This window comes from Chiloscyllium plagiosum, chromosome 4 (genome assembly GCF_004010195.1).
Source record: "Chiloscyllium plagiosum isolate BGI_BamShark_2017 chromosome 4, ASM401019v2, whole genome shotgun sequence".
Taxonomy (NCBI): domain Eukaryota; kingdom Metazoa; phylum Chordata; class Chondrichthyes; order Orectolobiformes; family Hemiscylliidae; genus Chiloscyllium; species Chiloscyllium plagiosum.
This window is the reverse complement of record NC_057713.1, coordinates 54,603,361-54,621,404: the sequence shown is the minus strand read 5'-3', so window position 1 is coordinate 54,621,404 and position 18,044 is coordinate 54,603,361. Positions and strand designations below refer to the sequence as shown.

The 18,044-nt window shown below is 39.3% G+C and overlaps 1 protein-coding gene across 2 annotated transcripts in view; it reads right to left on the bottom strand.

Moving 5' to 3' along the window:
* The window catches only part of usp14 (ubiquitin specific peptidase 14 (tRNA-guanine transglycosylase)), a 56,815-nt gene that overhangs the window by 3,148 nt on the left and 35,623 nt on the right, over window positions 1-18,044 (bottom strand). For both annotated transcript variants that reach the window (XM_043688245.1, XM_043688242.1), the window contains exons 10-14: window positions 16,835-16,949; window positions 16,487-16,552; window positions 13,613-13,705; window positions 7,007-7,135; window positions 3,413-3,479 (exon numbers count right to left, since the gene is read on the bottom strand). In XM_043688245.1, the coding sequence (XP_043544180.1) occupies window positions 3,413-3,479; window positions 7,007-7,135; window positions 13,613-13,705; window positions 16,487-16,552; window positions 16,835-16,949 (470 nt within the window). The remainder of the gene's footprint in view (window positions 1-3,412; window positions 3,480-7,006; window positions 7,136-13,612; window positions 13,706-16,486; window positions 16,553-16,834; window positions 16,950-18,044) is intronic.

Here is an 18,044-nt window from a genome sequence, read left to right as displayed (position 1 = left end):
CACAGCTTTCTACTTAAGATGAAAAGAAATTCAATGGCTAAAAAAAAATTAGCTATTTGCATACCAAAACTGTTATCAAAGTAAGCCACTGTTATATTCGGACATCAAGCCAAATCTGACACATCAATATCAACAAGTTTACAAGTCCCACATGCAGAAGCAAAAATAATAGGACCAATACCATGATAGTGAAAAACCTTACTAAGGTATAACTTACAAAAATTATATGCATCTTTTACAGTCTGTCGAAGTCCAACATAGAGTGGTTAATTGTTATTTGGATGCATGGCATACCAGAACAAACCAATCATTAGGTTGCAAAGAGTTAATACATCACGTGATCTTCTCCTAGCCTACTGTATGATCCCCAAAGGCCTATCAATCCCCAAATCCCCACTACTTCCAGTTGATCTGCGCTTATTTGAAACTAGATATTAATCTTATGCTCAAAACGCATGGCTTAGTGGATGAGATTTTAATACAAGCAATATTGTAAAATGCAGGTAATCTACATTTGTTCATTTATTATCCACATATTATAGGACAGCAAAGTCATATAATTAGTAGTAGATCTCTGACAAATGATCAGCCATCCAAATGGATTTGTCTTGAACACAAATTTAAATAATAGTATTATTAAAAGGAAGATCAACAGATAGTACAAACTGGAATCAGGATTAGCTGTAACCTCTAACATGAGAGTTGATTTAAAATAAAAACTCTTTCATGGGATATGGGCATTGCTGGCAACGCCAGTGTATGTAATTCATCTCTAACTGACTTTGCAATGGGTGACGAGCTAGGCCATTTTAGAGTTATGAATTAACCACATTGCTGTGGATTCAGTCACAAGCCAGCCAGACCAGGAAAACACTACAAAATTCCTCTGCTAAAGGACATGAATGATCCTGATCGGATTTTACTAACAACTGATGATAGCTCGTTACTGTTCCTGAAGCTAGCTTTCAATTCCACATTTTATTCATTTGTTCAAATTCAAGCATTTTTCTTCCTGCCGAATGGCAAAAATACAAAATGCACTCAATCATCCATTTGGCTATCTGTTGCTTGGTTTCTAGTTTGCCTAGGATTATTATATCACCAGAAGCATAGCTTTGGTAATTTTCAAAAAAAAAAATGCTCTATTTTAAATACCCAAGTAATTTAGATTTTTGCTAACAGCAGTCCATTTTTTGACTTAACTTAAGAAAGGGTTAAGCACCATTTGCTACTAGTTCCAGGTTAATTAGACATACTACCTGATCAGAAAGCCAACTTAAAAAATCTCAAATGATATGGTTTTCCATTTCAAGGAATTCCACAAATTAAAATTAAAGGCAGAACTGCAATTTTATATGCAAGAAACCGAATCACAAGCTAAATTCAAACCATAAATATATATTTTTTAAAAATTTCATGGTATTTCCACTGATCACAGACTAAATATTTTTTCTCAAAACTACATCATACTCCTCTTTGACAAGATGTATAGATTTTTTTAAATTAGATTCTCCACAGTATGGAAACAGGCCCTTCGGCCCAACACGTCCACACTGACCCTCTAAAGAGTATCCCACCCAGACCCAATCCTCTACATTTACCCTTGACAAATACATCTAACACTATGGGCAATTTAGCATGGGCCAATTCACCTGGCCTGCATATCTTTTGGATTGTGGGAGGATATTGGAGCACCAGAGGAAACCCACGCAGACACAGAGAATGTGCAAGCTTCACACAGAAAGTCACTTAAGGTGGGAATCAAACCTGAGTCCTTGGCGCTGTGAGGCAGCAGTGCTAACCACTGAGCCACCGTGCCATCTTTAGTGACCAATAGTCTAGTTAGGCATAGCAAGATCCAAGGATCAAAAATTGAGAACCTCTCGTGATACACGGCTTACTGAAAAACATCATGTGCTATTTCACAATTTTCTCTGAAAAAGAAACTCAATATTTACTCAATCATACTGTGATAGAGATCTACGGTATAGAAAAAAAAAAGGTCTTTTGGCCCATAGCCTCCAGTCAGAAAATACCTCCTAATTATTCTAAGACCATTTTCCAGCACTCAGTTCATTTGCCTCTGCATCTAAATACTTAAATATTATGAGGGTGTCAGTCTCTGCCACCCTTATAGGCAGAGAGTTCTAGAATTCCAACAATCTGAATGAAAAAGATTTTCCTCACATCTCCTCTAAACATGCTTTAACTAACATGTTATACAGCTCCAGCAGATACTCCTTGCTCTTAAATTCTATGTCTCGGTTAATAAAGGCAAATGTACCCTTTGCCTTCTTAACCACGTTATCCATTTATCCCGATATCTTAAGGGACTGGTGTACATGCACATCATAGTCCCTCTGATCCTTGGTACTCCACCGCATCATGTATTGCCTTGCTTTGTTTGTCCTGCCCAAGTGCATCACCTCACATCTGTCTGGATTGAATTCCATTTGCCAACGATTAGCCCATTTGACTAGCCTGTCTATATCCTCCTGTAATCTAAGGCATTCCTCCCCATTTCTTTCCACTCCACCAATTTTGGTATCATCTGCAAGCTTGCTCCTACGGTCAAGTCTAAATCGTCTACATGAATCACAAAATAGCAAAAGCCCCCAACCTGACCCCTATGGGAGCCCACTAGAATAAGGCTACCAGTCAGAAAAACATCCCCCAACTGTCACCTTTTGCTTCCGGCCATTCAGCCAATTCTGGAACTGTTTGTTAAATTTCCTTGGATCCCATGAGATCTTACCTTTCCTACCAGTCTCTCATTGGGATCTTAGCAAAAGCCATGCTGAAGGCCATGTAGACTACATCAAAAGCACTGTTTATAAAAAAAAGTCACAATTTGGCAAGACGTGGCCTTCCCTTAAATAAAAACCATGCTGATTGTTCTTGATTAATCCCTGCTTCTCCAAATGCAGATTAATTGTGACTCTCAGATCTACTTCAGTAGTTTCTCCACTACGGATGTGAAGACTGACTGCCTATAGCTTCCTGGTTTATCCTTTACTCCCCTCTTGAATAATGGTACCCAGTCTACCCAGCCTCAATTCCTGAAACAATTTTTTTTTGAAGAAAATAAGACGACTGAATAATATATGATATAAAGGTGAAACATACATACCATTTTCTTTCTCAAACTATTACATAATTAAGATTCTTCCTTTTTAAAAAGTATACTTTAAAACATGGAAAAAAAGCACCAGTAAGAGACAATGCTGATAGTTAAGACATTTAATTAGCAGACACCTCGTCAGTAGCCCTTTCATGTAGCTTTTCGAAACATAAGTTACTAAAATATACCCTAACAAAAACTTATTTAACTTCAGTAATGATTGTTTCATTCATTCTACACGATATATGAACCTGTTGCATATTGCAAACCAACTACCGATTATCTACTCACCATCAGGGAAATAAAATGGCGCGTATTTGACCTCTTTAGGTTCTCCACTTCCATTCTTATTGTCAGCCTAACAACAAAAACGAATGTGATGTTATACAAAAAAAATTAAGTCAACCTTCGTGATTAAAGTGACCAAGGTCCAAAGTGGGGAAACAGAAAGCAACAGGTCATATAATTCAGGGAAATGGTCATCAACCAGAAACGTTAACTTAGTTTCTCTCCGTGGATATTACTTGTTCTATTCAGATATTAATTTTAAAGAAAAGAATAACAAATATTTTCCAACAATAATTTTAACGTTCACATAGACTGAACGTATCAAACTGGCAAATGGAGTCTGTGGCACCAGCTCAAAGAATGCACTTCAGAACATTTCCTAGAATAATGTGTTGTTGAGTCAAACAGAGAGAAGGCTAATAAAAAGTAAGAACATAGAGTCATAGAAATGTACAGCATGGAAACAGACCCTTCGGTCCATCCTGTCCATGCCAACCAGATATCCCAACCCAATCTAGTCCGACTTGCCAGCACCTGGGCCATATCCCTCCAAACCCTTTCTATTCATATACCCATCCAAATGCCTCTTAAAATTTTCCCAATTGTACCAGCCTCCAACACTTCCTCTGGCAGCTCATTCCATACAAGTACCACCCCCTGTGTGAAAAGGTTGCCCCTTAGGTCTCTTTTATATATTTCCCCTCTCACCCTAAACCTATGCCCTCTAGTTCTGGACGCCCGGACTCCATATGCTTATTTACCCTATCCATGCCTCTCACAATTTTGTAAACCTCTAGAAAGTCACCCCTCAGCTTCCGACGGTCCAGGGAAAACAGCCCCAGCATGTTCAGCTTCTCCCTGTAGCTCAAACCCTCCAACCCTGGGAACATCCTTGTAAATCTTTTCTGAACCCTTTCAAGTTTCACAACATCTTTCTGATAGGAAGGGGACCACAATTGCACGCAATATTTCAACAGTGGCCTAACTAATGTCCAGTACAGCCGCAACATGACCTCCCAACTCCTGGGCTCAATACTCTGACCAATAAAAGAAAGCATACCAAACGCCTTCTTCACTATCCGATCTACCTGCGTCTCCACTTTCAAGGAGCTATGAACCTGCACTCCAAGGTCTCTTTGTTCAGCAACACTCTCTCGGACCTTACCATTAAGCGTATAAGTCCAGCTAAGATTTGCTTTCCCAAAACGCAGCACCTCGCAGTTATCTGAATTAAATTCCATCTGCCACTTCTCAATCCACTGGCCCATCTGGTCAAGATCCTGTTGTAATCTGAGGTAACCCTCTTTGCTGTCCACTACACCTCCAATTTTGGTGTCATCTGCAAACTTGCTAACCTTACCTCTTATGCTCATATCCAAATCATTTATGTAAATGACAAAAAGTAGAAGACCCAGCACCGATCCTTGTGACACTCCACTGGTCACAGGCCTCCAGTCTGAACATCCTCCACCACCCTCTGTCTTCTACCTTTGAGCCAGTTCTGTATCCAAATGGCTAGTTCTCTCTGCATTCCATGAGATCTAACCTTGCTAATCAGTCTCCCATGGTGAACCTTGTTGAACGCGTTACTGAAGATCACATCTACTCCTCTGCCCTAGTCAATCGTCTTTGTTACTTCTTCAAAAAACTTAATCAAGTTTGTGAGACATGATTTCCCACGCACAAAGCCATGTTGACTATCCCTAATCAGTCCTTGCCTTTCCAAATACATGTACATCTTGTCCCTCAGGATTCTCTCCCAACAACTTGCCCATCATCGACATCAGGCTCACTGGTCTATAGTTCCCGGGCTTGTCCTTACCACCCTTCTTAAACAGTGACACCACGTTAGCCAACCTCCAGTCTTCCGGCACCTCACCTGTGACCATCAATGATACAAATAACTCAGCAAGAGGCCCAGCAATCACTTCTCTAGCTTCCCACAGAGTTCTAGGGTACACCTAGATCAGGTCCTGGGGATTTATGCACCTTTAACCGTTTCAAGACATCCAGCACTTCCTCCTCTGTAATCTGGACATTTTGCAAGATGTCACCATCTATTTCCCTACATTCTATATCTACCTTATCCTTTTCCACAATAAATACTGATGCAAACTACTCATTTAACATCTCCCCCATTTTCTGCGGCTCCACACAAAGGCCGCCTTGCTGATCTTGGAGGGGCCCTATTCTCTCCCGTTACCCTTTTGTCCTTAATGTATTTGTAAAAACTCTTCGGATTCTCCTTAATTCTATTTGCCAAAGTTATCTCATGTCCCCTTTTCGCTCTCCTGATTTCCCTCTTAAGTATACTCCTACTTCCTTTATACTCTAAGGATTCACTCGATCTATCCTGTCTATACCCTTACATATGCTTCCTTCTTTTTCTTAACCAAACCCTCAATTTCTTTAGTCATCCAGCATTCCCTACACCTACCAGCCTTTCCTTTCACCCTGACAGGAATATACTTTTCCTGGAGTCTCGTTATCTCATTTCTGAAGGCTTCTCATTTTCTAGCCGTCCCTTTACCTGCGAACATCTGTCTCCAATCAGCTTTCAAAAGTTCTTGCCAAATACCGTCAAAAATGTCCTTTCTCCAATTTGGAACTTCAACTTTTTGATCTGGTCTATCCTTTTCCATCACTATTTTAAATCTAATAGAATTATGGTCACTGGGCCCAAAGTGTTCCCCCACTGACACCTCAGTCACCTGCCCTACCTTATTTCCCAAGAGTAGGTCAGGTTTTGCACTCTGGTAGATACATCCACATACTGAATTGGAAAATTGTCCTGTACACACTTAGCAAATTCCTCTCAATCTAAACCCTTAACACTATGACAGTCCCAGTCTATGTTTGGAAATTTAAAATCCCCTACCATAACCACCCTATTATTCTTACAGATAGCTGAGATCTCCTGACAAGTTTGTTTCTCAATTTCCCTCTGACTATTAGGCACTGAAAAAAACATAAAAGGCTGAAAAAGTTCAGCAGCCTTAACAGTCTATTTAGGGATTGAAACAGATCATGTTTCAGGTCTATCACCACACAAAGGTTATTTTATTGGATAGTATTGTTTAATGAGAAAGGGAAAATCTTAGAGTTAAGGATCCTATGGAGCAGAGTGATCAAAATGATAGTTTCACATCAAGTTTGAAACTTACATTAATTCTGAAAGCCCAAAACAAGACTTGAATGCAAATAAAGGCAATGAAATATATATAGATGAGAATTAGTGAAGGTTAATTGAAATAATATCTTGAGTATAACTTCAGATACTCAGTGCAAATCTTTGAAGGAGTAAATCAATTCTACAACTGAACAGCACTCAACAATCTGGAAAATGTTAAAAATTTATTCTCGTCATGAATATTTATGGTGGCATCCCACATTATAGTACAGAAATGCTTTACTTTTATAACAGATATTCATCAAAGCCATATAATATTTTGCACTAAATAATCTCCTTCAACACACTGAATATTTAGTGCACTGCAAAATATTTTGACAGATGAATTTTAAGTCACTTATTTTCTCAATCAAGTAGTAGCAACAAAAGCTATTGGCCAATCACAGGAGAGGTCCCTTCAAAATTACCTTCATTGTCTGCATATTGACTTTCCGGTCTTCTTGCTCCTTGAATTTTGATCTGTGTGGAATCATTTTTTCTTGTAGCTCTGGTACACATAGTTCATACACATCCAGCATTAGAGGAAACTTGACATCCTGAAGAGAAAAAAATAAAATCAACTTGTTCAAGGGCTGTTGCAAAAACTATATGATGAAGTTGTTTCTTTTAAAGGCCTTCTGCTAGAAAAATCACAATATGATCTGTAACGGTGGAGGTCCCAAGCTACTTTAGTAAACAGCAAATTACAAAGATAGTGACAACTTGTCAAAGATTAGAGCGCGCACACACACACACACACACACACACACACACTAAGACTGTAATTCCTCTTAACAACTGGCACCCAAATGGCTGGTGGTGTTTTAAGAGACATTTGCAAATAAAAATTGTTACAAGCAGATAGCTTTTCTTGGCACATAAGCACTGTAAAGAGAGAGGAGTATTAGGCAAATCCAGCACTGGCAGTATGGCTGCTGAAATTTTTAAAAAATTCATTCATGAAATTAGGGTATCGCTGGCTCGGCCAGCATTTAATACCCATCCCTAACTGCCCCAACAGTACTTAGAGTCAAACACATTGCTGTGGCTCTGGAGTCATATATAGGCCAGAACAGGCAAGGATGGCAGTTTCCTTCCCTAAAGGACATTAGTGAACCAGATGTGATTTTTTGACAAATCAACAATGGATTCATGGTCATCAGTAGACCCTTTAATTCTAGACTTTTATTGAATTTACATTCCACCAATGGCCAAGGCAAGATATAAACCCGGGTCCCCAACATTAAGTGGGTCTCTGGCTTAACAGTTCGGTGATAACATTACTAGGCCATCACCTCACCTTAAAATAAGCAAGTTTAATTGAAATAGCAATTCAATAGTAACAAAACAGTTATTTTTAAGTCTTGAGAGGTGAAAACACCTCTCAAGACTTGCAGGTTCTCCTCCAAGTCACAGATCATCCTGATTTGGAACAATATATCGCCATCCCTTCATGGCCAGTGGATCAAAATCCTGGAACCCACTTTCTCACAGCATTGTGGATATCCCTCTGCCACAAGGACTGTGCAGTTCAAGGTGACATCTCACCACCATCAAATCAGGGATCAGGTATAAATGCTAGGCAAGCCAGTAACACACACATCTCATGGATGATTAGCAAAAACACAAGGATAGAGTTAGGGCTATGATTTCTGGTGAGCCTTTTGAATTGCTGGAGTTTATTTAGAGACACACAGACCACTCCAGGTCAGGACAGCAGGATTTCTTACCTGAAGCACATTGGTTAGGCTTTAATAATATTCTAGGAGAAAATGAGGACTGCAGATGTTCGAAATCAGAGTCGAATAGTATGGTGCTGGAAAAGCACAGCAGGTCAGGCAGCATCGAGAAGGAGAATCAATATTGAGCATAAGTTGATGCATTCCTTAAGAATGGCTTAGGCTAAAATGTCGATTCTCCTGCTCTACGGATACTGGCCCATGGGCTGTGCTTTTCCAGTACCATACTCTTTAATAATATTCGAACAACATAATAAGTTGTTTGAGCTAACTTTTTAATTTCTATTTTTAAAGAAAGAAAACTAAATTAAAACCACAGTAAAATTTAAATTTGAAATCTCTAGATTATCGTACATGTGCCTGGACTAGTCCAGGACCAAATAATACAGTGCAGTATGCATAGGAACAAGAAACAATACTGAATTTTAAGTTGAAGCGATGGCATGCACTGGAAGCGTACATTTAGATTCACTAAGGTGTTACCCTGGATAAGAAACTATAGTTATCAGAAGATGCTCAAGACACTACATTTATTTTCACTGAGGCAGAGGTTGAAAGAATTTGGATTATGCTTTTACAAGTGCTCATGTTTTTATACAATGCACAACCACAACTGGATCACTTTTCCCAAGGAAACTAAAATTACACATTCAAAGCCCTGTATATTTGTAATAAGACTTAGTTATTTTTGTACTACAACCCTCTCACAATTACTTCAGAATAATCATACCAGAAATAGTGGGGGAACCATGGTGCAACTGCAGTGAGGAACTGAAAATAATTAATGTTAACAAGAGAAGGTCTTGGAAAAACAATGTGACCAAAACCATAGGCTAAAATCTAGGGTTTCAAATGAAATGACTGCAGAGATATGGATTCATTCTGACCTTAAACTGACAGACTCTGGAACAACCCCGGTGATTTGGAAAATACGAAATGGAAAACTACTATTAAAGAAAAGGTGAGAGAAAATAGACTAACTAACTGACAGTTCCCTGTCATTAGTTAATGGGAAAATGCAAGAATTGGTTATCAAGTATTATATTGCTAGTAAAAGGGTACGTAATATGATTAAGGAGAGTTAGTATGGTTTGTGGAAGACAAATAGTGCTACAGCATTTTTAGAGAATGTAACTAACATGGTAAAGAGAAATCCACAGTTGCAGTATATTTACATTTTCAAAAGGCATTTATAATATGCCATAGAGGCTGTCACATAGTTCAAGAACTCCTGGAGTAGAAGATAACAAGTTAGCATGGACAGAGTTCAGTTAAAATACATTAAATAGAGAATGGAAATAAATGAATCATCTCCAGATTGACAGACTGTTTCTATACAAATGCTGAAAGGAACAATACTGGAGCCCAGTAATTTGCAAACAATTACATGAGGGAACCAGTTTAATTTATCCAAGTTTATGAATAAGACAGCTTGGTTGGAAAGTAAACTGTTAAGAATATAGTATGATTGTGAGATGACAAGAAAACGACAGAGCATAAATATGGGAAAATGAAGTTATGCACTTTAGTAGAAAGAACAGAAACAAAAGAAGTGTGCTTCTCAAATGATGGATAACTATTAAACACTGGGCTACAAAGGGATTTGGGCATCACTATACAAGAACCACAAAGTTAGCATGTAGACACTGCTTAAAAACAAAAAGTTGTGCTCCAAACCCCTTGCAATAAAGGCTAAAAAAATCTTGTTATAGTAGTGTAGGGCGTTAGTGAAACCACACTTGGGACACTATGAATATTTGGGCTTACTTCTAAAGAAGGATTGCTTCCACCTAGGGAAGGATATAATTGCCTTAATGTAGGTTCACTAGATTGATTCCAGGAATGAGATGATTAACCAAAGAAGAGAGATTAATCAGAATGTGCCTATACGATCTAGAATTCACATAATTGAATGGTGACCTAAATTCTGGGAGGGTTCAACAGGATAGATGCCAGGATCGGAGTGGCAGAGTGTCAGGATCAAGAGTTCACCGTTAACGACTGAGATAAGAAAATAAGACCAGAATTGCACACAATATTCCAACAGTGGCCTAACCAATGTCCTGTACAGCCGCAACATGATCTTCCAACTCCTGTACTCAATACTCTGACCAATAAAGGAAAGCATACCAAACGCCTTCTTCACTATCCTGTCTACCTGAGACTCCAATTTCAAGGAGCTATGAACCTGCACTCCAAGGTCTCCGTGTCTAGCAACACCCCCTCGGACCTTACCATTAAGTGTATAAGTCCTAAGATTTGCTTTCCCAAAATGCAGCACCTTGCATTTATCTGAATTAAACTCCATCTGCCACTTCTCGGTCCATTGGCCCATCTTGTCAAGATCCCGTTGTGATTTGAGGTAACCCTCTTCGCTGTCCACTACATCTCCAATTTTGGTGTCATCTGCACACTTATTAACTGTATCTCTTATGCTCGCATCCAAATTATTTAGGTAAATGAAAAAAAGTAGAGGGCCCAGCACTGATCCTTGTGGCACTCCACTGGTCACAAGCCTCCAGTCTGAAAAACAACCCTCCACCACCACCCTCTGTCTTCTACCTTTGAGCCAGTTCTGTATCCAAATGGCTAGTTCTTCCTGCATTCCATGAGATTTAACCTTGCTAATCAGTCTCCCATGGGGAACCTTCTTGAACTCCTTACTGAAGTCCATTTCGATCACATCTACTGCTCTGCCCTCATCAATCCTCTGTTACTTCCTCAAAAAACTCAATCGTTTGTGAGACATGATTTCCCATGCACAAAGCCATGTTGATTTTCCCTAATCAGTTCTTGCCTTTCCAAATACATGTACACCCTGTCCCTCAGGATTCCCTCCAACAGCTTGCCCACCACCGACGTCAGGCTCACTGGTCTATAGTTCCCTGGCTTGCCCCTACCACCCTTCTTAAACAGTGGCACCACGTTAGCCAACCTACAGTCTTCCGGCACCTCACCTGTGACTATCGATGATACAAATATCTCCGCAAGAGGCCCAGCAATCACTTCTCCAGCTTCCCACAGAGTTCTAGGGTACATCTAGATCAGGTCGTGGGGATTTATCCACCTTTACCTGTTTCAAGACATCCAGCACTTCCTCCTCCGTAATATGGACATTTTGCAAGATATCACCATTTATTTCCCTACATTCTATATCTTCCATATCCTTTTCCACAATAAATACTGATGCAAAATACTCATTAAATATCTCCCCCATTTTCTGCAGCTCCACACAAAGGCCGCCATGCTGATCTTGGAGGGGCCCTATTCTCTCCCTAGTTACCCTTTTGTCCTTAATGTTTTTGTAAAAACTCTTCGGATTTGCCTTAATTCTATTTGCCAAAGCTATCTCATGTCCCCTTTTTGCCCTCCTGATTTCCCTCTTAAGTGTATACTCCTATTTCCTTTATACTCTTCTCAGGATTCACTTGATCTATCCTGTCTATACCTTACATATGCTTCCTTCTTTTTCTTAACCAAACCCTCAATGTCTTTAGTCATCCAGCATTCCCTAAACCTACCAGCCTTTCCTTTCACCCTAACAGGAATATAACTTTCTCTGGATTCTTGTTATCTCATTTCTGAAGGCTTCCCATTTTCCAGCCGTCCCTTTACCTGCAAGCATCTGCCCCCAGTCAGCTTTCGAAAGTTCTTGCCAAATACCGTTAAGATTGGCCTTTCTCCAATATAGAACTTTAACTTTTAGATCTGGTCTATCCTTTTCCAGAGTTTTTTGAACTTCAGTAATGCATTTGACAAGGTTCCCCATAGGAGACTGATTAGCAAGGTTAGATCTCATGGAATACAGGGAGAACTAGCCATTTGACAACAGGATCTTGACCAGATGGGTGAATGGGCTGAGAAGTGGCAGATAGAGTTTAATTCAGATAATGCGAGCTTCTGTATTTTGGGAAAGCAAATCTTAGCAGGACTTACACACTTAATGGTAAGGTCCTAGGAAGTGTTGCTGAACAAAGAGACCTTGGAGTGCAGGTTCATAGCTCCTTGAAAGTAGAGTCGCAGTTAGATAGGATAGTTGGGAGGTCATGTTGCGGCTGTACAGGTCATTGGTTAGGCCACTGTTGGAATATTGCATGCAATTCTGGTCTCCTTCCTATCGGAAAGATGTTGTGAAATTTGAAAGGGTTCAGAAAAGATTTACAAGGATGTTGCCAGGGTTGGAGAGTTTGAGCCACAGGGAGAGGCTGAACAGGCTGGTGCTGTTTTTCCTGGAGTGTCAGAGGCTGAGGGGTGACCTTCTAGAGGTTTACAAAATTATGAGGGGCATGGAGAGGGTAAATAGGCTAAGTCTTTTCCCTGTGGTCGAGGAGTCCAGAACTAGAGGGCATAGGTTTAAGGTGAGAAGGGAAAGATTTAAAAGCGATCGAAGGGTCAATTTTTTCACACAGAGGGTAGTAAGTGTATGGAATGAGCTGCCAGAGGAAGTGATGGAGGCTGGTACAATTGCAACATTTAAGAGGCATTTGGATGGGTATATGAATAGGAAGAGTTTGGATGGATATGGGCCAGGTGCTGGCAGGTGGGACTAGATTGGGTTGGGATATCTGGTCAGCATGGACGGATTGGACCGAAGGGTCTGTTTCCATGCTGTACATCTCTATGACTCTATGTTGTCGAAGCTTTTAATTGTGCACTTATCAGGATAATTTTCATTCGTCACAATTTATACCACAGTACCAAAGTACTCTGCAAGATTGCTTTCTTCATTACAGTGCCATGGCCATTGGATACCAAGAATTTTCCAAAGGTCCTGGATAATTCACAAAAGCTAAGAGGCCCTTTTATTTTCAGAAAAAAAACTTGATCTTATATATGTATATATTTTCCTTCAAAATGAGCATAAATTACCCACACAATGAATTCAACTGATTATCTTAAAAACTGTTGTTAGAGCTCTATTAGCAAACACAGGATTGTTCAGCAATCAACTCAGAATCTCACTGCATAAAGTTTGAAATTTGGTACTTTTATGCCTGTTCCTGTGATAAAAAAATATTTTTTCATGAACAATCAAGATCTGTACTACTGAATGACAGCTATATGAATAATATTCATTATTATTTTACTAGATATTTGATTTATTTCAGAAGAGGTCCCTTTTGGAAGATTTCAAATTTGGTAGATCACCTAACCTTGCTGCCTGGTATGCAACAAAAAAAAACAGGAACATTTAGGACATGTATTCTGCGAAATGGGCACCAAGAAATCAAATGGACACATTTTTTCAAACAATTTATGGACAGGCTAACACTTCTATGTAACACATTTACAAACCTTGAGAACTTTGGCATTTACAGACTCTTTTTCCTTGTAGAAAAACCTCACCATCTGAACCGTAAGGTATGCAGGTAAACGCTGAATTTTAGACTAAATGAAACAAAATTAAATGTCAATTAGAGTGCATGAAGGGTCATCAATTTTGTATTAAAATTCATCCCAGAACTATTCTATTCATTACAGCTGCATAATGATCTCCAATATACATGCATGTACAAGTGTATTTTCACAAAAATCTATCATATTAAAAATATAATGTACAAAGCCGACCTGTGGCAACATCACATTTATCTAAATTATACTTCATCTGCCATGCATGTATCAACTCACAATATGTCCTATTCAGTGAAACATTTCTGCAGATGACACAAAGCTAAATGGGAGGGTGCAAACTTGAAAACATTACATTTATTCAATCATCTAAACCATGAATATATATTGTTTATAGCTGGGGTCCAAGAACTGATTCCTGCTCGCCACTGGCAGTCAGAAAATGATCCGTTTATTTCCTTTGTTACACTTGGTTTCCTGCCTGCCAGCCAGTCCTGTATGCATGTCAGCACACTAATCGCAATCCGACGTATTTTGATTTTAAATGCTAACCTCTTACATGGGACATTATCGCAAGTCTTCTGAAAGCCCAAAGATGCAACAGCCACTGGCTCCCCTTTTATCTACTCTACTCGTAACATTCTCAAAAATTTTCAGTAATTTTTCAAGCACAATTTCCCTTTTGCAAACCCACAGTGACTGTATGATCCTGTAACTTTCTCAAAGTCAGAAGTCACACAACATCAGGTCATAGTCCAACAGGTTTATTTGAACTTCACCTGACAAAGAAGCAGTGCTCCAAAAGCTTGTGATTTCAAATAAACCTGTTAGGGACTATAAGCTGTGGTCATGCGATTTCTAACCTTGTCCACCCCAGTCTAACACCGACACCTTCACATCTCCACTTTTTCAAGGTCATGGCTGATCAAACATTACAATGCCATCACCACATCTCCATAACCCTGTACCAATTTCCAACTCTACATACTAGAAGACAAACTCTACAGCCTTCTGTGATTGGAATTCCAAACATTCATAAGATTAAAATAATTTCTTTACATCCCAGACCGAGGTGGCACCCCCCCACTTATTTTCTAAACTCCCCAGCCACAGGAAACATCTTACCTCCATTTACCACATCTACCCCTTTAAGTATTTCATATCTTTGAATGAGGTCACCTCTCTTTCTTTGAAATTCTAGAGAATACTAGCCTATTCGCCCAAACTTTCTTCTAGCCCAGGCACAAGTCTGTTGAATCTTCATTGCTTTCCCTCTACAACAACAGCATCTTTCCCAAGATATGGATACCAACACGCCCAGATGTGATCTAATCAAGCTCGTATACAAAAGCAAGACTTCACTACTCCTTTACTCTTATCTTCTTGCAATAAGGACAATAATTTACAGGAGCAGAATCAGACCATTTAGCCCAGTAAGTCTGTTCTGCTATTTTGATTGTGGGTGATAGGTTTCTCAACCCCATTCTCCTGCCTTCTCCCCGTAACATTTGATTTCCTTTCTAATCAAGAACATGTCTATCTCTATCTTAAATAAACTCCATGTCTTGGCTTTCACAGTATTCTGCAGCAATGAGTTCCACAGATTCACCTCCCTCTGTCTAAAGAAATTTCTCTTCATCTCAGTTCTAAAGGTTTGTTTTTTCACTCTGAGGCTGTACCCTCGCATCCCAGTCTCTCCTACTAGTGGAAGCATCATCTCCAGGTCGACTATATCTGTACTCTAAGTTTAAATGAGATTCCTCCTGCCACATCCTTCTAAACTTCATTGACCACAGACCCAGCTTCCTCAACTGCTCCTCATATCACAAGCCCTTCACTCCTAGGATCATTCTGTGAACCTCTTCTGGACCCTCTCCAAGACCAGCACATCATTCCTTAAACAGCTTACAATATTCAAAATGCAGTCTGACCTGAGCCTTATGCACCCTCAGCAGTGCAGCTCTTCATCTATTCTTCTAGCTTGTCCCAAGTCCTTCTGCAGCCTCCCTCACCTCAACACTACCTGTTCCTCCATCTATCATCTGCAAACTTAAAGGCCAACATGCCATTAGCCTTCCTATTTCATATATCCAACATCTTACCATTTAAGAAGTACTCTACAAATCTATTTCACCTACCAAATGGATAAATCCACATTTTCCTTCATCTGGCAAGTTCTTGTTCATTCACAGTCTCTCCAAACTTTCCTGAAGCCACTTTACAACTTTCTCACAACATACATTCCCATTTAGCTTTATATCATCCACAAATTTAGAAACATTATATTGGATCTCCACCTCCGACTCATCAATAAGTAACATAAACAGCTGAGCCTCAAGTATGATCCTTGCAGTATCCTACTAGGCACAGTCTGCCAATGTGAGAATAACCTATTTACTTCACTCTAGGCTTCTTGTCTGTTAGCCAATCATTAACCAATGCCAGTACAATACCTCCTAACCCACGTCTCCTGTGAGGGCATTTATCAAAAGCTTTCCGAAAATCTAAAGTATACTACTTCCTGCGGGTCTTAATTTTGTTTGGAACATCTTCGAAACAAGCTTATCAAATTTCTCATTTGTGAATCCATGCTGACAATACCGAATCAAATCATTATTAACTAGCTTATCTGTTAACCCATCCTTTACAATAGATAACTACCGCTGCAAGGCTAACAGGTTTGCATTTTCCTGTCATCCCCCCCTAGAGTTTTTAAACTATCAATCCATTTTTTCTTCAAACCTTAAATTACTAGCAACTTACAAATGCACTTTAACTATATTCCCAAAATGCAGTCATTAATACTCGAACGGTACTTACAGATTTTATGTACAAAGCATTTCTTTGCAACGTAGGAGAATGTTTAGTAATCTCTTCATGAAGACGCTAAGAAATTTAAAAAATTAAAGTTACATAGCTGACCTCAAACAGTGAATGCAGTTTCTGTTAATTTTGAGCAAGCTTTTAGCTTTCAATTTTCTCCATTATGTCAACAATGTTGAACATAATAAAATGAAATACACTCTCATTTAAGGTAACAGTAAATCTGATTATCAGGCAACTTTCAAACCAAAGAAATATTGTAATTTCATACATAAATCTTCACCTTCACAAACCTTCTTTTATAGCCCTTAAATATCAATTCACTTGACAAATTTGGGTACTCACCAATTTCAGGCCTGTAAAAAGATATTTAACTTCCTGATTAATAAAACAACTAAGTTGAAGCTGTGTTTCCTTGCCCTTTGTTACTTCCTCATCATCTGTTTCAGTGCACTTCATGCTTTAAGGAAATTATTAAGGATGAATTCATATGAAGCCAGAACTGAAAGTAATAAATGGATTTCTCCAATACCATAATTAAACAAGATTAAAATTTGGATCACACAAAATCTGAAAATGGCAGAAACAAGTCAAGTAGCATTTATGGAGACAGAAACAGAATTAGCAGTTCAGATGATGACTATCAAAACTGGAGTGGGTGGCGGTGGGGGGGGGGGGGGAGAAGAGAAGAGGTGTAATTGTTGTTAAGCAAGTACAAAGACTTGTGTGTGTAAGAGAACAAAAAATGGTATGTAATAGGGTGCAATACAGGAGCAATTAAAATTACAAAAGGGTTGGTGGTGGAACGCTAATGGGAGTGATAAAACGTCAGAAATGTCTACAGGAAATGTGAATAGCAAAATGATGAACAACAACCATCCAACAGCAAAAAGGAGAGAGAAAAGCCAAGTCAGTAGAAACTAAAACTTCTTCCAAAGAAAAACAAAACAAAATGAGACTGGATGTTACTACCACTTAATCCCTCACTATCAACATCCTGGTAGTTACCAGTGACTAGAAACGCAGGTCCAAGGCTAAAAATAATGTTGCAAAAAAAAAGTGTCCTGTCTCCCCAGTGCCTGTCTGTCAACTACAAGGCACAAAGTCAGGGAAGTATTGGAATATACATTCAAGCAAATAGAATGCAACTCAACACAAATCAGCATCCAGGACAAAGCAGCCCACCTGGTTGGCATCACATCCACAAATTTAAACATTGTTCCCTTCACCACCAGCTCATAGTGGGACCAATACCATCTACAAGACATACTGCAGTAACTCAAGGTTCCTCTGACAGCACAATCCAAACCTACAAATTTATCACTAAGGAGGACAAAGACAGCAGATATTTGTGAACAAATTTCCCCTCAAGTCAAACACCATTCTGATTTGGAACTATATTGTAGTTCTTATCGCGGGTTCAAAATCCTGGAACACTCTTCCTACACTCTCCCTACACCCAAAGGACTGCAGCTCTCATCCACCTTCGCCACAGAAATTTGGAATGGACAATAGATGCTAGTCTAACCAGTGACATCCACATCCCAAGAATGCC